The sequence below is a fragment of the Camellia sinensis genome, chromosome 11 (assembly GCF_055761805.1).
Source record: "Camellia sinensis isolate YWXY chromosome 11, ASM5576180v1, whole genome shotgun sequence".
Taxonomy (NCBI): Eukaryota; Viridiplantae; Streptophyta; class Magnoliopsida; order Ericales; family Theaceae; genus Camellia; species Camellia sinensis.
Window position 1 is genome coordinate 108,283,097 of NC_138971.1, and position 22,649 is coordinate 108,305,745.

Below are 22,649 nucleotides of genomic sequence, written 5' to 3' on the forward strand. Positions count from 1 at the left end.
ATCTAAACCATTCAAATGAAATGTATCTCTGATACATTTTATACTAGGGTATGCCCGTGCCTGAAGACACGGTGAAAATATTGTTGCAATGAAAATATAATTGAATATAAAATTATTGGGTTAAAATGTAATTTATTCAATTTTTTGAAAAAAAAAAATTGAGGTGAAAATATAAATAAATGATCCGTATGATTTTGGATTTTCAAATGAATTTTATAATTAGATTTTTGAAAAGTGTTTGTCAAACTTAAAATTTTGTTTGGTTGTATATATTAAAAATAATTTTTACAAATTTAAAATTCAAAAATTACCTAGTTTTGGAGTTTCCAAAAATAGTTTTTAAATTTTTAGTGAACTTTTTAATATTTTAATCAAAATATTTTTCACTTTTAGATCCACTCAATTTAAATATTTTGCAAAATTATAAAATTTAGAGAGATGTAACTTAATAAAAAAAAATTAGACTCTCCTTGTCTGTAGTACAAACTTAACGATAAACATATAAAAACTGTCCAATTGAATTTAACAATTAATTTTGCTATAAATTTTTATTTTTAAATGGCAAAAAATGGTATGGTCCATGATTAGTAGTGGTGGAGGCAATGTGATGGAAATTGCTATAATTTATCAAGAAAATGTAAAAATAGTGATGACACAATTATTACCTTAGCCAAGAAAACGTAAAAAATAGTGACGACACAAATGCAAACAAAGACCAGATCACAAAATATTTACTATTGTAGTATTTTTGTTTATTTAACCCATTTGCAATTTGCAACAAAAAATAAGCACTTCATTACCTTGGCCAATAGCAGTACCCAAATAAATTTCTATATTCCACATTTTTTTAAATAGTGAGCTTTGGTTGAAATAAAGAAGAGAGATCTCATGGCTATAGTTTTGCATCAATTTTAATCTAATGGTTGAAATCTACCAATTTGTATGGTTTGGTGGTCAGTTTATTGTGCAGAAAATTAAATAAACGAAATAGTGAAAAGAAATAGTGCAAATTAAATAAATGAAATGGTAAATAAATCAATTTAAACATAATTTTTGCAAATTTATATGTAAACGAAATAGTAAAAAATAAAGACATAAATGCTACGTAAAATTCAAGCACGACAAAAATATAAGATTTTAAACAAACAACAAAATGTAAGTCTCACAAACAATACAAATCAGATGAAATACGCTAGCCAATGCTCTGCAATAGAAAAAAATAAACAACAAATTAAGCATACCGGCCAGTGCTCTGCAATACAAAGAAAAATGCCAAATAACAAATTAAGCACACCAGCCAATGTTCTGTAATACAAAGAAAATGCCAAACAACAAATATTAGGAAGCAAAAATTAATGATTGCCAGAAAAATTATTGACACATAATTAACAACCTCGTAACACATATTTTAGTTAACAACCTACTTTAAGAATGGGGAAATTGAACTACTACAGGATAGAAGAAAAATTATAATTTTTTTATGTCTACATTAAAAAGGATAGAAGAAAAATTAAATACTCTCATAGAAATGTTCATCATTTTTCTCTATTGGCCAAAATGTAGAACTATTGCAGTACATGATTTTGTGATTGATTCTATATAGTAATTTTGCATTGACAATAGTTAATATTTGTGGTTGATTCTATATAGTAATTTTGCATTGACAATAGTTAATTCTTATGGATTGTATTGCCCACTTTTCCTACTAACAACTAATGTATACCATAAAAAATAAAAAATAAAAAGAGTAAATTATAAAAAATATAAATTATACTACTTATGAATAAAATTTTAGCAAAACTTCAATATAGAAATTTAATTAATAATTTTCCATTTTAAAATGTGAAAAAAATAAGTAAAAAACTACAATAAAAATTTATAAAAAGTCTCAGCACACTGTAACTGGATAATTACAAATATTTTTGCCTTATCTATATAAGTACAAATGCCTTTTTCAATACACATCATAAAAAATTATACTACACAGTACCTTATTTACTTGAAAGAGTAAAAAAAAACAAAGGAGTAATTTGTTTTTTTGAAAAAGTCCAAAAACAAAATTTAAAAAGCTAAATAAACTGGACTTTTTTGAGCGAGAGAGATAAGCCTAAACATTTTAAAAAAGCAGTTCAATAAAAAATCAAATTAAAAAACAGTTCACTAAAAGCAAAAAAGAAAAAGAAAAAAAAAAGGTCATCATATAAAAAGGGTTTACTTTATAATGTTCCATTTTCCTTTCAATCAACAAATTCCCTTCAAATCCTAAATCCAAATGCAGCCTAGGAGGGGGAAAAGATAACTGTAAGAAGGTAGAATGACGTTTAATAATTGTCATAAAGAAAAATTAATCGACACATAATTTACAACCTCCTAACATATTTTAGTTAACAACCTACTTTAGGAATGGGGAAATTGAACTACTACAGGATAGAAGAAAAATTATAATTTTTTTATGTCTTCAATATACATTAAAAATGATAGAAGAAAAATTAAATACTCTCATAGAAATCTTCATCATTTTTCTCTATTGGCCAAAATGTAGAACTATTGCAATACATGATTTTGTGGTTGATTCTATATAGTAATTTTGCATTGACAATAGTTAATTCTTATGGATTGAGAAGCAAAATTAAACCTCAACCCTAAAAATATTTACGAATCTATTTTCATGTTTGAATATGACCACTGATGATTAATGAGAACCTCAACCCCATTGATTATTAAAGAGAACCTTAATCCAATTAATGTTAACATTAACTCAGAGTTTTTTTGAAACCTCAATCCATTAAGATGAAATAAAAATGATTGTTCACATGAAACCTATTTTCCATTAACCCTCATTTGAAACGTGAAACCCATTTTTCCATACTAAGCAACAGAAATGAAAAATGCAAATAAGAAGAAAACAATTTAGCATCAAAGACACAATCTAAAAGGTTCTCCAAAAGTTTGCTCTAAACCAGTTGGGAATACCTGGCATAACAAATAACTTTTTGAGCTTATGTGAACTTTTTTGAACTGAAAAAGCAAATAAGTATGAAAAATGGAAAGTTTTACCAAATACCTAACTTTTCAAAGTACAACTGCTTAAGCATAAAATTCCAAATTTTAAGCTAAATAAGTTACAAAAAAAAAAAAAAAATGTTGCCAAATTACGTGCAAAGCCATGTGACAATATTTGATAGAAAATATTTTGCAAAGAGACATCTAATGGGAGTTGTTTACTTTCCAAAGAGATTAGTAATGATTTACTTTCCTCTAATTTTGCAGTAATACTAAGTAGTCTTCCAACGTTTTAATTTAGACAGTAGCAAACAGTTACAAAAGCTAACCATCAATAATGATCAGCAACTTTAAATAGAAAAATTGCAGTTGCAAAGTAGGATCTTACAGGATGAAAGTTCAATGAGTTGACTGAATATATCTCATTGCCCTCTCTATGACAATTGAAAGTAAAATTTTTACTTTGTTGCGAATCATCGAGATGGTGCACACCTACCCTTCCCTCAATTGAGCCAACCTGAAGAGAAACAATACCAAATTTAACGATCCGCAGTAACTATAATATAACTGAAATAGTTACAAATTCACAATGAAAAAATTATCAAGTTATTTTAATGCACATAACAACACAAATTTAGGATGAGAAAACATGTTTAATTTGAATATTGGAAAGCCAAAGACAGAGCAACATATATAATGAACACGAAAACCTCAAGCAAACCTATGGAAATGATTCCTAGAGGAGAGCTATACCAATGTATCAGAAAAAGACATAACACAGGCTACAAAAATGAATTCATCTGATTTTTGAATAATCCAGGATGCATTGAGTCCACTGCCGGTGCCAAGAAAAAAGAAAAAAGAAATAAATAAATCATGTATTTTTTAAAGGTATCACCTCCTTCATGTCTAGAGAGTATTACTATCTCATGAGACAACATCATGTAAAATGCTGAGCAACAGTAATGAAAAATGCAGATAAGAAGAAAACAATTTAGCATCAAAGGCACAATCTAAAAGGTTCTCCAAGAGTTTGCTCTAGACCAGTTGGGAATACCTGGCATAACAAAAAGAAAAGTAGGGTTAAAATGTAAATAATTACAAAATAACAAATCCAGAAGACAAATACATAATATTGCAAATAACCTTCTGCACTAATCAAAAAATTTCTAATGGATCATACCATGAAAGTCTGAGCTGTCCAGGTATAAATTGGATCCTATTTATAGTTTTGGACCTTAAACAATCTCCAACCATCTACGTGACAACTTATAAAAACCAAACAAATATAACCAAGCATTTTCATCTGCCCAATTTCTAGATATCATTAAAAATGTTATTATCCAAGACCAAGACACATGCAAATTTTTACTTGAATGCCCAAGAAGTGGCATGTGGAATTTAAAAATGTTATTAAATTCCACATTAGTCACAAAATGTATCAAATGCATTCTGAAATCACTCTCTGATGGGTTGGCTTTCTTCAAGAAGATTCATGAGCTTAGTTAGTTTGGTAAACTAAAATAAGCGCATGCCCTCTAATCTATTACCTACAGATTAAAGGTCTCAATTATTGGAATCACTAACTATTGTAAGATGAAACTCCAGTATTGGCATGTCAATAATGAACTTTACCAGTTAATAAAAATCAAGGAATAGGAATTAGCATGATCATACAACAAATCACTGGAGCAAAGTTCAGTGAAGAAAGTTCAAAACTTTCAATTTCCTTTTTCTCATATACCAAACAACAATGTATAAGATTCAAACTTCCTTTTCCTCTCTCTCTCAACAATCAACAGCCAAACTAAAAAAAAAAAAAACAGAGAGAGAAAATCCAAAAAAACAGAGATCAAAGTACTAACCAGCCGAGAAACAGCAATATGCAAGTAAGAACAAAACACAATCAAAAATCAAACAAAAAATTGAAAAAGAACAAAATAAAAATCACAAAAATAAAAAATTATGACGAATCGTCATTTTGTGTCAACCCAATTAATGTTAACATTAATTAAGAATATACAAATCTATTTTTATGTTTGGTGAATAAAAATATGACTATTGATTATTAAAGAGAGTTCCAACCCATTTTACTAAGATGAAATAAAAATTATTCTTAACATGAAATCTATTTTTATGATTGTTTACATGAAATGGGTGTTGAAAGCTCAACCCATTTGATAGAGAGAGAAGTGGGTGTTGAAATCCTATCTAACATTAACTCATTTAATTGAAAAAATTTGCTTCTTAAAAAAACAATGGGTGAAGCCAGGGAAGAGCAAAATAAATTTGAGTGCCTTACCTCAAACTGAAGCCAGGGAAGAGCAAAACAATGGGTGAAGCCAGGGCAAAGCTCTCTCAAAGTGAAGGTATAATCGTGGTATAAAGATTGAAAAGTTGGATGAGTGGGGAAGACGGGACGATGAAAAAAAAAAAAAAAACAGAGGTAAAAAAATGAATGGAAAAACAAAAAGAATGTGAGGAGGAGCTTTCTTCAAAGCTTTGGTCTTCCTACTTCAGAGCTTGTTCCTTCTTCAGAGCCTTCTTCTGAGATTTGTTCATACAAACATACATATGATGTGAAGTGCAGTGGTTGGTAAGAGTTGATTGTTAAACAAATCTGGGCCATTGAATTATTTCTTTGATAAATCTAAACCATTGAATCTCTTTTGAATCTCAGCCATTGTTTTTAAATTAGACAAATCTAGACCATTGAAGATAGTTTGTGAGAGAGAGATTTTTGAAAATAAATCTGAACCATTGCTTTTAAATTAGATAGATCTGGACCATTAATTTGAAAGATATTTTCAAATGAAGCCTTCCATTGTTATATAGATATTTTTAAAAACCGTTCTGTCTTTACTTTTAAATTTTTTTAAAAAAGATACTATATATATTATACCATTATATCATATTATTTATATACTCCTTCCGTTTTAAAAAATATTAGTCTTTTATTTTATTTTTTATTATCCCAAAATATTAGTCTATTTTTAAAAATTAAGGACTAAAATAATATAAATTTCTTACTTTGTCCTTCTTTTAAATTCAATAACAACACAAAAAGTATAATTATGACAATTAATATTTTTCAAAACATGTACTATCAAAAAGTAATTTTGAAAAATTAATTTTTTTAAAGTGTAATAATTGTATTATAAAAAAAAATATTATTTTGAAACGGAAAGAGTATATATTATTAAAAACATTGTTATCTTCGTTTTTTGTCTTTCCATGTGACGCATTTCTCTTATTTATTTATTTTTTCTCAAAATAAAATTTTCTTTTTTTTTTTAAACAAATGTCAGAACAATATATCCTTATTTAAAATATTTCTATTAATCTGTAAGTACTCATTATATTTTTTTTCTTTTATTCAAATATTCAATTTTCTTAAAATTAAATATTAAATATATTTCTTACTTTTACATCTACTTTATTTATATTTTAATTATTTATTTTATTGAGTTTCTTATTTAATATGAAATTTTTTATTACAAAAAATTTATATCTAATTTAACTTTATATACATGTATCTATGTGTATATATATAATTATACACAATATGTATGAATAGTTTAAAGGCTACTCGGCCCATAAATTCAAATTTGTATTTTATTTGACCAAAAGTCTTTTTTTTTTCTTTTTTCTTTTTTTTTAACTCGTATTTGTCCAGAAGTGTACACACTGAAATACTGTAGGTGAATTTGGTAACGTTTACGTTTTCAGTTTATATTTACAAAAAATTTATTAACTGATTTTTGTTTATTTTTTGTTTATTTTTAAAAAAACATAAACTACAAACGCATTTGGTAATTAACAAAATGTTTAAAAAAATTTAAAAATATAAAAAAGAGTGAGAAATGGCAAGTGGTGGTAAGTGGCGACGGAAGACGGTGGTGAAAAGTGGTGACGGTGGGTGGTGGGTAGCTGGTGGTGGTGAGTGGTTGCGAGTGGGTGGTGGTGGGTGAGTGGGTGGGTGACGGTGGCGGGTGGTGGGTGGTAGCGAGTGGGTGGTGGTTGGTGGTGGTGGCAGGTGGGTGGTGGTGGTGGTGGTGGTGGTAGTGGCAGCGGGTGGTGGTAGTGGCAGCGGGTGGTGGTAGTGGCAGCGGGTGGTGGATAGTGGTGGCAGGCGGGTGGTGAGTGGTGGTGGCAAGTAGGTGGCGGGTGGTGGATGATAGTGGCGGGTGGATGACAGGTGGGTGGTGGATGGTGGTGGTGGTGGCGGCGGCGAGGGATAGGTGGTGGTGGCGAGTGGGTGACAGGTGGGTGGTGGCAGGTGGTGGGTGGTGGGTGGGTGGTGGTGGCAGGTGGGTGGTGAGTGGTAGTGACAGGTGGTGGTGGATAGTGGTGGCGGAAGACAGTGATGGAAAATGGTGGCGGGTGGTGGCTAGTGTTGGGTGGTAAAAAAAAAAAACTGAAAACTCAAAATAGAAACACATTTTTTGTGTTTTCATTTTTTGGCCAAATTTATAAACTGAGATCACTGATTTATAAATCAAAAATTTTACCAAACAAGTTTTTATTTGAGTTTTAAATTTTTTGTAAATATAAGAAGAAAACTGAAAACGTAAGTGTTACCAAACGGCACATGTGTGTGCATAAGAACATGCCTATACAAAATGACCAAACTATCCATCCATTCATGCGTTTCTCTTCCATCTTTCTCTCTATCTGTTTAATTTTACTTTTCTTTCTCATCCTTGTTTCACACACTCTCAAACCCGTTTTTCCTCTCTATTTTCTCTCTAGCTCGCTCTTTCCAGAAACCAAATTGTTCCGCCGCTCCTACCCCCATCGTCGTCATATCGGTCTCCGATTTCAGATCATTCGCTCTTTCTTTCTCTCTCTTTCTCTCTTTCTCTACGCTTCATCTTCTCTTTCTCTTTTAGATCTGATGATGGAGCATCACAGTTCAGCGTCTCTCTTTCCCTCTCTGCAGCTCATCTCCCTTCTCTCTCTCACCGCCGCTTCACCACCGCCCAGATCTGATGTTACTATCTTACGCTGGCAAGGTTCAGACAAGGAAACACAAAGTGGAGTTTAGGGACTAACCAGTGACGGCGGCGCAGGCGGAGACGATGGCATCGTCGAAGAGAAACTAGTTTGCGTCACCAATGGCGTATCGTTCCTCGGCCTCGCTGTCGTGAACCGGCTCTTAATTTGTGGCTACTCTATTTGAATCATTGTCACTAACAAGGTGATTTATACTTTGTTTGGTCATTGAGAAAAGTTGGCAAAATGCCAAAAAATTTGGGATTTGCTGTATTGGATTGTCTAAAAATCAATCGCTACTGATACTACTTTGATGTTCATCTTATTCTTTCTCTTAAATCGATTTGAAGATGTTCGTCTTAGTTTTTTTTTTTTTTTTTGAACGACTTCATTGTTGTTGTTGTTGTTGTTATTGTTGTTGTTGATGATGAAACATATTGCAACAAATAGAGAGAGAGATTTGAACAGATAAAAAAAAATTAGATTCACCATTCTTGATTTAGATTATATAAAATAAAAAAAAAATAGATTCATCATTGTTGTATTGAATAGATTAAAAAAAAAATTACATTCATTTTGTGTAATATTTGAATAGATAATAATAGTTTGTGAATTTTGTATAATATTTGAGTGTTGGTGGTGGATAATTCCAACAAATAGAAAAATTAGTTTGTGAATTTCAACAGATAAGAAAAATGGGCTTTCAAATTTAAGTAACCGATAAGAAATTGTTATTTTAATAGATAAGGAAAATTGAACAAATAGATAGCATTCAGGAAAAAAGTAAACAGATAGATAGAATTTGCCTCGTTTGGGAACAGGCTAATTTAAGTAACTTTTTTGGCTATTTGGCTAAAATATGAGCTAAAAAAAACTAGTATGTTTGGGATGACTTTTTGGTTTTTTACGAAAAGATGTGTAAAAAATAGAGAGAAAAGAGAATCTTTGACTTTTTGGTATGCATTGTTGACTTTTTGGCTTTTTTAATAACTTTTTGACTTTTTGGCTAAAATGGAGGGTTCCCAAATGAGGCCTAATAGCAAAAAATTGAACAGATAGTAATAAAATTTGAACAGATTAAAAAAAATTTAAACAGATAGTCAATGAAACATCAAACGGATAAAAAAAGTCAATAGGTAAAATTGAAAATAACATGTCTTTCAGCACTTCTAATCAAATTATTTTACAAAGTGTGGACCTTTCACCAACAAAAAAAATATCTATTAGAACTAATGTCTTACTCTCATTAGATTGCATTTATCATCAATTTTTTCTAATTTAAAAAGATATTAATGAAAAATCAATATGCTACATAATTACTGTATATATTTCTTTCTTAATCCAACAACAACATACTTATATTTAATTTTTTTTTAAATATATAAATTTCATTGTTTACATATTATTTATTTTTCAAATGAATAAAAAAAGTTAAATAATTAGAATTTCTCTCTAATTTTTTTCTTGCATTGTTCTCTCTCTCATCAATTTACATTGCCTCTCTCTCTCTCTCTCATCAACAATATCAAATCCATGGCATTCACGATGCCACCATAACTGTATCAACCATCACCTCTATTACTTCTATTACAATTACTGTGAAATCCCTTATTTTTTAAGTATTAAATATTTGGGTAAATTACAACCACATCCTCTAAAATTTATTTAACTTATAAATTACTCCTTGTGGTTCTAAAAATTACATTATGCCCCTCATGATTTCTAATTTCATAACAAACAGATCATTTTATTAATAAATTATTAAATTAATTAACAGTTTTTAATAATATTAAAATTTTATTTCAATTAATAATTCAAATAATTTTATTATTGTATAGGTAAACAGTTAAAAATTTCACTTTTTTAATTAATTTTGTTAAATAAAAAAATTCTCACAGGGAGGTATTTATAATTTTTCAAATCACAGAGGCAATTTGTATTTTAAATAAATCTCAAAAAGATGTATTTATAATTTACCCTAAATATTTTGATGAGAGTGATATTTGTATTTTAATTTTATTAGGTGGTATTTTGGTGATAGAATATTAAATTAAAACTTAGCATACTTCCTTTGTTTATATCTTTTTACCTCTACTTCCTGAGTTTTTTTTCAAATATTTTTTTTTAAAAATATTTAGAGAATTAACTCACTTTTCAAACTATTTGGAAAACTAATCTACTTTTTGAAATCGCATTTTAAAAATGCGATTTTGAAATTGAAATTGCATTCAACATGCAATTTTACCTTCAAATCGCAAGTTAAAAATGCAATTTATGATGACATGGTGAAATTGCATGTTCAATATGCAATTTCAATTGAAATCGCATTTTCAACATACGATTTCAAAAATAGATTAATTTTTCAAATAGTTTAAAAAGTATGTCAATTATCTAAATAATTTTATTTTAGAATATTAAAAAAAAAACTCCCACTTTCTTATTATTAATACTATATTCAATCCTTCTTTTTTTATTAATTTCCTAACTTTCATCCTTACTTAGCATATATATATATATATATATATGGTTATATGTTAAAACGTAGGCAGCAAGCTCACTGTCATGACTAGGGATGACAATTTGAACCTGGTCTGACGGGGACCCGACTCCCTAACTTCGATTTGAGCAGTTTTTTTTTTCGAAAAATATCCCCAACGGGACAGGGATGGTATTCAAAAATCATTCCTCGATCACTTTCGGGCCAGGGACGGGATAAGTGTCCCAGCCCTGTACTCGGCCCGTCCGCGTCCCCGAAGTAAAATTACTATAATATCCCATATATATATATATATATATAAATGAATCCTTCCTCACACACTCAGACTAGTCTCATATCTCTCTCTCTCTCTCTCTCTCTCTCTCTCTCTCAATCCCTTTTGTCTCTTTTCTTGACGTCGCCGACCACTACTCCTGTAGTCGCCCAATTGCCATGACTACCACCTTCGCAGCCTCAATCTTCTCTGTGAAACGATCTCATCTTCTCTTCTTCGAACATGTACAACCGCCCTACTGAACATGTCGCCGACCACCACTCCCGGAGTTGCTTAGCTGCATGATCACATCTTTTTTTTTCTTTTTCTTTTTTCCAGATCTGTTTCAGATATGTTTCACAAATTTCAGATCTGTTTTCATTATTATACAGACCTCGAACAATTTCAGATCTGTTTCATTATACTCAAATTTAATATGTTTTCATTATTATACACATCTGTTTTCAATTTAATCTGATTTACACATTTGTTGTTCTTGATGATGATGATGATGATGATGTTGTTGTTGTTGTTGTTATTGTTGTTGATGATGAATTGTTGTATTTTCTAAAGCTATTTTTTTTTTGCCGGGGAATGTTCGGGGTTAGGGAAACCCGATCCCCGTTAGGGGGTAGGAGCGGGGGTGGTGATAAGTTCCCCGTCAGGGATCAGGGCCTGAGCCGGGGGAAATTCGACCATCGGGGATCGGGGACGGGGAGTGTCATCCCCGGCCCCGCCCTGTCCTGTTGCCATTCCTAGTCATGACCTGATCAAAAAAAAGAAAGCGCACTGTCGTGCCCGTGCCCGTGCCCGTGCCCATCTCATTCTATATTTACATGTTAAAACGTGGGCAGCAAGCTCACTGCCATATGTTCAAAGAAAAGAAAAAAAAAAAAAAAACAAACAAACAAAAGGTCATTGCCATGACCATGCCCATCACATTCCTTTGTCTCTTCCTTTATTTTCTTTTCATTTTTTTTTATTTGTTACTTTTCCTTCGATTTACAATGTTTGAGACCTTTTTCGAGATGATCCCTATACTCTCAAAGTAATCCTAACTTTCCATGTATATATAAAACCCACTTATATATATATATATATATATATGAAATTCACATCATAAATAATTTAGATTTGTGAGAGTCTCACATTTGGGGGTCGGGTCTCAGTCATTACTCTAAATTGGGAGCCCAAATCTGACTTCCCCATCTTCTGCTTCAGCTCCATTTCAACTCTCTCTCTCTCTCTCTCTCTCTCTCTCTCTTTTCTCTTCTCTTCTCTTCTCTCTCTCTCTCTTATAAATTGTTCTCTTTGTCCCTTATATTGTTATAATATAAATTTTGAATTTAATTTGAAAATATTTAGGTATTTTGGGAAGATGGTTAAAAATTATTTTTTAATTTTTTGTGAGAGAGAAAAGTTGGTTAAAAGTTAGAAAGTAACTTTTACCCTGCTTCCCAAAATGAGAGAGTTAGCAATTTAATTTAATAGGAGAGTTGTAAATTTTATTAAACCTTACCTATTTTATACTTTAGAGTTTTAATTAGGGGTGCAACTCAGACAGATTCAGACGGATTGAGATGTTATCCAAACCTAACTCAAGTTATGCTGACAGCTGCTCTGACCTGTCTAAGCCCAAATTGTATCCCGAGATTGTCTGCTCAAGCCGAACCCGAGTTAAACCCAAATTGCCCGAATTATATATAAAATATTTCAATTTTATTTTTTTTCGTTCAAATAAGTTAATTAATTTGTCAAAATTAAACTATTTTCTTCTTTTTTATAAAATCATTAATAATATCAAAACAAAAAAATTATACAATACAAGAAAGATGTCGTTATGGTAATATTTACAATTTATGAGTAAGGAAAAAAAAGAAGTAAGATTTTATATTGTGTTAGTTATGTATATAATATATATTAAATATGATCTAATGATTTAAATTGCTTTCATATTATCCAATGGCTAATAATTTATATATATTTAATATTTTTATATATTTGTATATAATTTGGGTTTCGGGTTGCTCGAATTATTTGATATCTTTGCCTAAGCCCACCTAAATTTAATTCGGGCTTGTCTAAACTCATACCAAATTCAAAAATATTTTGTTCAAACCCTAAAAAAATTCCGACTGCGCTCGGATTGAGCCCGCCCAAATTGCACCCCTAGTTTTAATCTATCATTTTTAAAATCTATGGTGAAATATCAGATGATTAAAGTATTGGTGACAAAGGAAATTGTTTTGAAGTAATTTTAGTGGTATACAATATATTCTGTCTAAATCTCTTTGCAAAGAGTTTTATTTTAATTACTTTTAATTTGTACTTCGTTTGTTATATGGATCATTTGATAAATTTTGTGAAATCATTCTATGTTGATACATTTGATTATTCTATTCAATTGATTAAATTCTGTAAAGTTCTTCTATATTGAAATGTTGATTTGCTTGACTAAATGACGTGAAAATCCTCCGTACATGGATCGAGTGGACCTTACTGATAAGCAACACCAATATGTCCGGAAAAGCGGTTGTGCTTGGATAAGATGAGTGAGGTCGGTCACTGGTCATGTACTGAATATGATTGAATATTTAGTCATGGGCAAGTTATTATATGTTAAATTGATTTGTTTATATAATTTGATAAATTGTTTTATTATTGAATCGAATTATTTGTGCGATGTTGTAAATTTGTTGGATCCTTGTCATTTTATTCTCTATCCGAACATTGTTATTCTTGTCGTATTGTATATTTGTCGAGTTAATTTATTTTTTAAGTGCGAAACAAATTTAGTGGCGATTGGGGTTAAAGCATTTAAAAGGATTTATTAAGTTAGATATTTTGGACCTACCAATTTATATTATTTTTTAGAGACAATTATATAAATTATATTTTGAAGACATCTATGTAAATTATTTTTTGAGATGATTTGTACATTTGAAGTTAGTAGTTATCTGAAATTATAAATTTCAAGTTTATTTAATTTGTTACGGGCCCGGAAATTGGGGCATTACGATCGTCGTATCTATCAATATTACTCCACTGTCGTTCAATACAACTCACTCTACCGTTAACCAACATTTACTACCGTTTGCACATCTCTAATTTAGATATAGTTGATCCCATCATTTGCTTCATATCTCTCTCTTTCTCTTTCTTTCTCTCTCCAACATCATTCATCTACTATCGATCTGGTTGGTGTATATGTTATTGATAGGCTATTTTAGCCACAAAAGACAAAATAGGCTATTTTAGCCATAAAAAACAAAACATCACATCCAACCCATAATCATTACACTCTTCTCCTACAAAAAAAAAGCCAAAAAAGCTAAAAAGTCAAAAAGCCCTTCCCAAACCAGACTTTTTAGCCCAAGCTAAAATAGTCAAAAAAGCCAAAAAGCAAAAAATCCAACCCACTTCCCAAACCAACCCATTTGAATTGTGTTTTTTTATTTTTTCAAGTTCATTGATTTTAGATTTTTGCTGGAATTTAGTCAGTGAATTTCATTGACTAGTGCAATTGCATTGGTTTCAATCAATGAAATTTCATTGACTCAGTTTCTAACTTGTGTAATTGTTCTACCTTCAATTAGTGAAATTTTGCCAAGTCTATCAATTTCTGATTGATGCCTATGATATTTCACTTGACTTGTACAATTACATTGGCGTCAACCTGTGAATTTTTTTAGAATTACGGACCTAACTATTACAATTGACTTTCAATTTTTTTTTTTTTTTTTATCTTTTAGAGTTCAAATAGTATTTTTCACTCATTTTGCACAATAAAATTTCACTGTGCAGAGTCAAAGAAATTTCACTATATATACAATAAAATTTTACTAATTTAATATAAAAAAAAATTTTAATTTGTTATTTTGGAACCTTCAATTTGCACTTTTTAGTAATAAATTTAGAATTAAGCACCTAATTTTTGCAATCAACAATCAATTTTAGATTTTCTAGTGTAAAAAATATATATTTTGCTAACTTTGCACATCGAAATTTCTCTTAGTGAAATTTCACTCTGAAATCAAAGAAATTAAACACGAAATAATCATTTCTGTTTTTGCTTTGTTGTTTTTCAACTCTAGATACAGAACCCAAATCATTAAAGATTGTTCCCAACCTACTTCCAGTAGCAACCTTGTTCCTCCAATATCTTCCGGTCAAGCCAAGAGAGGGGGCCTTAGAAAGGGAAAAGAGAGAAAAAATTTAATAAAAGTATAAGTAATCTCACTATAAAGATTAGAGATTTTATGACCCGAATGTACTTCTATCATATGTTTGATAGTGCATTTAATGCAAGATTACAGATTTTCAAATTCTAAACGGCCTTTGTTAGATCGAATATGATCCATGTCAATGGTCCAGACTGTGAAAATGAGTCTTTATGTTGCTGAACAAGTATACAATTATACCACTCAACAAAATGGGACTTTCATTCAATTATTTGCATACAAAGGATATAAACTGATAGGTAGGTGCAGTGGAGGAGGGAAGTGAGGACCAGGGGGTGATTTTGGGTTTTTTTTTTTTTTTTTTTTTTTTTGCAAATATAAAGAAAATATTTTAAATAAAAAAATTCCAAAAATATTATTAGAATGAAATGTCAATGACATTTTAAAAATTATGAAAACAATAATAGTTATTTTGATTGAAAATGAAGAGACTATTATAAACCATATTATCTATAAAAAATTTATGAAAAATTTTGAATGTAACGGTAATGTCATTATTATTGACATAAAAGTATAAGTAATCTCACTATAAAGATATGAAATTTATTAGATTGTTAATTACATTTGACATGTAAGGTTCACTCTCTATATGTTTATTTACTATTAGTTGGTGACATCACATACTAATGATGACGTGGTATTACAATTATATTGAATTTTTAATCAAAATTTGTATAAAAAAATAATTTATCATTATATAATTTATTTTAAGACTTCTATTTATATTTTTTTATATTGTCCATGATATACTTGTTATAAATAATATTATTTTTTTTATGTTTCTCGAAATCAATCGTAAAAACTTGCGTAAAATATTTTTATAAAATTTTTTGATATTATAATTAATAAGTGTCCCATCTAATTTAATTTTCTGACTCTGTCACTAGGTAGGTGGGAACAAGTTTGCAGGTTATCAGCCTAATATGAGATCCAGCTTGGAAAGTAGAGGCTTTTAAAACTAAAAGAATTCATTATTATATTGAACATATATATATTAAGATATGTATGTATATATCCTCTAGTAATGGAATAGGATTCCTTCTTTTAAGCACAACCACTAAGACAGAGAATCACTTTCATGATGAAGGGGTTGGGTTCTTTCTTTATATTCCAGCTTCACTGGGAACCTCTAGATTGAGTGATCTAGAAAACTTTATACCTACATATTATTCTGCAACTTACTTACAATTTTGTACTCTCGTATCATTCCTATCCACCATTTCATTGTCAAGCTCCTGAGTCCCCTAAAAGGTTGTCTTCCACACACACATGTATCGTAGGAGAAATTGCAAATAAATGGGACAATGGAAAAATAATTGTACCATAGATGAAATCTTTCTTAGTGCAACACGAGAAGGACTAACTAAACACATAAAAGGACTTGTACCATACACACATGAAATTTGTAGTAACTCGGACACACATGAAAGACTTACACCAAACACAGGAAATTTACACCACTATAAAAATGTAAATATTTTTTCACTGTACCACTGATTTGTAATTTTCCTAATATCTTCTATATATATATATGAAATGTGTCAGTGTGTTGTACCATAGACGAAATAAATAAACAAAACAAAAAAAAAATGAGAGAGTTAAAAGGAGTTGGCATGGAAAAGTCTACTTAACATGAAAAAAATGAAGAAAATTACTATGAAAGATGAAGTGTGGTTAAGATTTAATTGGTGTATTGTCGATCTATATGCAGTATGAATCTAAATCACATGTTAATGTTTCTAGGTAAAATTATGAGAAAAAATTCTAAGTACGTAATGTTATTGTAGTTGGCATAGTTCACTCTCTCGTCAAGTGTGATGTCTAAATTCGAATCTCACCATTGTACAACCTACCCTCTTCCCTTATTCCCTTCCTATTGGGATCAGATTCCATTAAGATAAAGCGAACACTTCTTTGAAGAAAAATTTCAATTACAGAAAATACAAAAATCTCAGAGCAAGGTGAAACAATCACAATAACAATAATTAACCCTGGAGAGGGTGAATAGGTCAAATTAAAAACATCACTTTCAATTTTAACTGATCAAGACAGATATCAATAGATTAATTGATTTCAAAAAATTTCAATAATTAATTAGACAACTACTCAATTAACCAAACCATCAATCAAGCAATTCAACAATATCCTTTATCAATCTCATCACAAAAAAGAAGGAACAATCAAAACTCTTGGAAAACCCTATGTGAAAACACTACCACCGAATACTCACTTTCTATTAAACAATGAATCGAACAGTTAGAAAGCATAATTGAAAGTCTCACAAACTCTAACCCAAGTTATATCTTATACCTACAATGCAATTGAACGCACCACAAACTTAAAATTACAAGTCAAGCTTTATAAATCCATTGATCACTATGAAGCTCCACGTTCCAATAGTCTCCACTCCATTGGCTCTAATGCTCAATCAAACATACTCGCCTCAGAATTTAAATAAGAAGGGACTATATTGAGATCAAATAAATAGTCAAGGGCATTAATTATATTAAATAAATGTTAAAATTGACCATGTCTTTATAAAACTAATGTGATTATTGATATATATATATATAGAAATATTTTTACAAAACTTTATTAGTCACTCACTCCACCATAGTTCAACAATCTTCAAATGCCATCATGGTGTACAACTGATTGAATAGAAACTGCAAAGGTTTATTACTATCTTCACCCAAAAAAACCAACTTACTAGCAAAACTTGTCTATACTATACTAGAGAGGATGAAGCTTGACTTGAATCCCATGTTGCGGACGAACTGTTAAAAGTTGGACTGGCGAGTGACTATAGGTTGGGGATAGAGTAAAGGCGTAGCGTTGCAGAATCATTGACAAGGCAATTTTTGTTTCATTGATTGCAAAGTTCATGCCAACACAACTTCGTTGTCCAAAACCGAAAGGAAGATACACTCCTGGGTTGTTGTTGGTAGCTTTAGCAATTCCTTCTGAAAATCGTTCTGGTTTGAAAAGATACACATCATCTCCCCATATTTGAGGATCAAAATGAAGTGCCAATATCAAAATAGTCACATTTATATTGGCCGGAAGAGTAAGTTGTCCCAGTTTGACTTTCCGTTGAGCTTTTTTTGTAATATACATGATAGGAGGATATAGTCTTAGAGACTCATTAATGATCATGCTCATCTGTACCAAAAAGGAAAAGAAAAGTCCAGTTAATATTGGTATGCGTTCTTCATTATATTTGTACTAGAGGAGATGTAGTTTGATTTTGTGATCACAAGTGTTTGTGTACCTTTTTCATTCTTGGAATGCCTTCTGCATTTGGATGTTGCTGGCCAAACAACTCAAGGACCTCCTTTCTTGCTTCCTCTTGCCAATCTGTATGGATTGCTAGAAGAAGAACAGACCATGAAAGCAAGGTGGTTGTAGTTTCATGTCCAGCAATGTAAATGGCCTTGCACTCATCAATCACAGTTTCCACTGTAATCCTCTTATTCTCATCTTCATCATGACTTGCCTTCACAAGTAGTCCAAGAAGATCAGTCCCATAGTTGCCAACTTCTGCCATTGCGTTTTCTCTTTTCTTTATAATCTCTAAAATAGAATCTCGTATCCCTTCTTCAAGTTTTTCCGATTCTATATCGTCGATACTTTTCCAAAATTGACTGCACAAATGTATAAATGATCAATCAAAATTATACTTCTTGTTGGGAAAATATTAGAATCATTGAATATTTTGAATAGATCAAGTAATTATAATTTGCAGCATCAGTATCATTTGTTACTTTAATATTGAACTACCACTACAAATAAAAGTTTTCTTTTCTAGAAGGCAGATGTTATGTTTCTAAACCATCAAGCATTGGCTAACTATTGACATGAATTGGAAAATTGATACTCCTTGTAGGGAAAGTTTTCTTTTCTTCTCTGCTTCCATGAAATGGAAAATTTAATGACATGGTAAAAAAAAAAAAAATGAAGGATACTGCCTAACTATCTGCATTTGATTGTTGTCCTTACTTGACTGAAAGAAAGCCTAAAGCTAGTCAGTGAAATAGAAAAAAAAACCTAACAAGGTTATGATTTTGGAATTCTTTTCTTCATTTATTTCTTTTTTCTTTTTTTCTGCCAAAAATTATTTTGTTAAGGATCTATATTCTATTATAAGCTTATTCTATCTTAATGAATTATATTACATTGGCTAGAGAAAAAAATAAAATAGAAGAATCTTCATACAAAAATATTTCATAATGATTAATTTGTAAGTAACGTTGTGGAAAATATATTGGACAGTGTTTATTGTGGTACCTTACATTACACTAACCATATCATATGAATTATCCCACCTTTATTTAGGAAGCAATGACACTAATATCTTGTGGGCCCCATCAAATGAAGTGGTTAGTTCATGTATAATGCCACGTGCAATTGAATCGAAATATATCAAGTTAGGATTACTGTTAATAAGATTGAAACTTAACAAAATGAATTTACCTGATAACAGGAAGCTTGATTTTGAAAACATTTCTGACAGTTATAATACCCAGCTGCGTCAACATCTCAAATATGTCTTTTCCTTCTAAATAACTACTCCCAAAAGCTGTCATTAAAATAATTTCTGATGTTAATAATCTGAACTCTTCATACACCTCAATTTCTTCGCCTTCACACTGCTTCCACCTTTCTAACACCATCTCCACACTAGAGATCATTGCTGGAACCATGTTCTATACGATAGATATACACCATGTATTGTGTATTATTATGTCAATAATCTAACAAAATTAAAAATAATTTGGTAATAATGATGCATTATGCAAGCTTTATTGGAGAATTATCGTAAGAATTAGATATGAGAAAAATTAATCGTAAATTGATAAAGTGAATGTGACACCAATACCCTTCATACAAATGGAGCACGATTCATATTATGGCGGTGTTTGGAACTGGGAGTACAGGCTATTTCAGCCTCAAGTTTTATTTCAGCCTTTTAGCCTTGAACAATAGGTGAAACATTGATTTATATTAAAATAAAAAATAAAAAATAAAAACAAAAATTGTAGCTCTGCAGCCAACATTCATCAACATTGCAGCCAACCATTGTCACCATTCCGGCTGTCCCACTGGAGTAAATTACACTTTTGCCCCTTTACATCAATTTTGAAAAAAATGGAATTTGGGACAAATTTATCATTTTAACTTCAAACATCATTTCAACACATTTTTCAATTCACTAACTCAAATAAAAATCCATCTCATCTTCCTAAACACAAAAATTAAAATAGCCTATTAAAATAGACAAACAAACCAAAAAAAAACTCTAAAATAGTCACTTCCCAAATACTCACTATACACCTACTTGCACTCTACTGATTTGTAATTAATTTAACAATTTTTAATTTATTAGACATTTTATCATCAATATTTTAATGGTATGGCATAATAATAATAATAATAATAATAATAATAAGTAGTTTAGTATAAGCGTACTTTCAAACTCTCTGCATGAAGCGCATGGTTGGATAGTTTTCGTAACTTTGACCATTTTTCACCTTCAGATATCACAATACTATTGTTACCCAATAACTTTTTTAATAGCCTTCTATTTCCATTTGAATATAAGCTTTTTCTTTGTTTTTGATTATTTCTTTGGCAAACTCCGAGTCTGTAATGACTAATTGAGCTTTTGGACCATTCCACATAAGAAAATTCTTTCCTGTTTCACCCCCAAAAATTAAATAAATGAATAAACAAAAGCAGCCAATAATTAAATAAATGAACAAACAAAAGTAGCCAATTTGCAATGCGTGACATTGTGAACTAGATATTGACATCAATTCATAACAGGATAAAGGCTACCATGTGAACTCGAAAAATGATGCACATGATATGCACTTTATACAAAAAGTATAATTTTTCCTACAAAAAATATAATTTGATCACAAAAAGTATAATTTTTCGCTCCTCACAAAAAGTATTTACTTTTATAACAAAAAAATATAACTTTGGTTATTTGCAACTTTAGAGGTGTAAATTATAAGTATTTACTTTTATAACAAAAAAATATAACATTGGTTATTCACAACTTTAGAGGTGCAAATTATAACTTCACTGATCATAACTTTCATAAGGAAAATAGTAACTTTTCTTACTATGGGTAAATGTAAAACATTTCCCTAATACCAAAACCGTCACTTCAACGGATTAATTATATATATTTAAAAAAATATATGTTATCCGCCTTAAAAAGGATAAAGCTAGTGTTGCTTAAAATATAAAAATTAAAATTTTATTTTTTATAAAACATGGCTATTGAGTTTTAGAAGAGTTATTTATGAATTTAATAATTCATAACAGCTTTATTCGATTCTTGATATGTATAGTTAGATATTCTCAACACAGTTACACCACAATTGATATCCTCACATGTTTCGACACCGCAATTTAAAATCATGAATGAAAATCAAACTAGGATTGAAGAAAATAAAAGGATAATTTACATTGGTGGTCACTATACTTTGCCCATTGTATCATTTTGGTTTTAAAACTTTCAATTGGCTCAATTTTGTTTTTTAATTTTTAATTTTAAGTCAATTTAGTTTAATTAATTATGTCATTGATTTTTACAGTAAATAATTACTAAATTAGTTGAGATTAACCCACCAGGTTTAGTGAGTTTATAATTTTTCTTTAAAAATATAATACATGTCACTTCTCTGTGTATTTTTTATTAAAAAAAATGTTTACAAAGTTGTAATCAATTAGATTAAAATAAAACAAAATAAGTCAATTGAAATCATAGGAACGAAAATGACACAGGAAGAACTATATACTACTGTCGTAATTTGGCAAAAATAAAATAAAATTATGAAACTAATGATGAGTAAGTACCGTAAATCTTGAGCCAAGAGTGTATATGAGGCTGGAGTCTCTGAAATACTTGATGGGATAAACCCATGGGTTTGCTAATGGACTCGGCTCTCATGGTGCGGATTTCTTTGGTGTTTCCATGGATGAATCTGTAGCCTGGGCCTCCAATTCCTTGTGAATTCAGCATACGCTGTATCTGAATTGGAGTCCACCATAGTTTGCGAAAGAGGTTGATGAGAACCAAGAGCAAGGACAAACACACACTGCTTGAAATAAGGATGCTTATGGTTCCCACAACAAAACCCATATTGGATCTGTAGATATTACACTAAAACAAGCAGCAGGCAAAGTTTGATGATAGAATAACCCCCCAAAAAAAGTTTGATGATGAAAAGGTTGTTTTATTTTTCTTGTTTCAATTGTACGAGGACATGGATAGGAATTTATAGGACTGATGGTTGGTTGGAATGAACTCTCAAAACTGTTCATAATTTTTTTATAAAATTTTATAATTTAAATTCATAATGTCATAATTTTTTTCCCTGAAAAAGTTATAATTTTTTTTCACTAAAAAATATCATAACAAAATCTCAAAATATCATAATAAAAATCATAAAATGTCATAATATTATCATTCTTAATTTTAAAGTGCACATCATAAATTCATTATTTATAATTTTATTACAAAATGTTATAACATATCTCACAAACAATCATAACCTTTATAAAAAAATCATAATTTTTTTTTACAATGTATTCTATTTAAAAATGTGTACGTTGTAAATTTCTCCATGACTTAATGGTAAAATTT

The 22,649-nt window shown here is 30.1% G+C and overlaps 1 protein-coding gene and 1 long non-coding RNA gene across 2 annotated transcripts; both read right to left on the reverse strand.

Annotated features, from left to right (window-relative positions):
* Positions 1 to 1,092: 1,092 nt before the first annotated feature.
* On the reverse strand, positions 1,093 to 5,688 carry LOC145803205 (uncharacterized). The gene is made up of 3 exons (XR_014345328.1): positions 5,306 to 5,688; positions 3,392 to 3,520; positions 1,093 to 1,305 (listed from the first exon to the last, which is right to left on the reverse strand). It is a non-coding gene; the product is annotated as an uncharacterized LOC145803205 (long non-coding RNA).
* Positions 5,689 to 17,523: 11,835 nt separating this feature from the next.
* LOC114273097 (cytochrome P450 CYP749A22) lies at positions 17,524 to 22,296 on the reverse strand. The gene is given in 6 exon segments (XM_028214860.2): positions 17,524 to 18,151; positions 18,261 to 18,633; positions 19,463 to 19,695; positions 20,459 to 20,562; positions 20,565 to 20,684; positions 21,860 to 22,296. Coding segments are annotated over 6 exon segments (1,545 nt in total). The 5' UTR covers positions 22,146 to 22,296; the 3' UTR covers positions 17,524 to 17,722.
* Between the last annotated feature and the right edge of the window lie 353 nt (positions 22,297 to 22,649).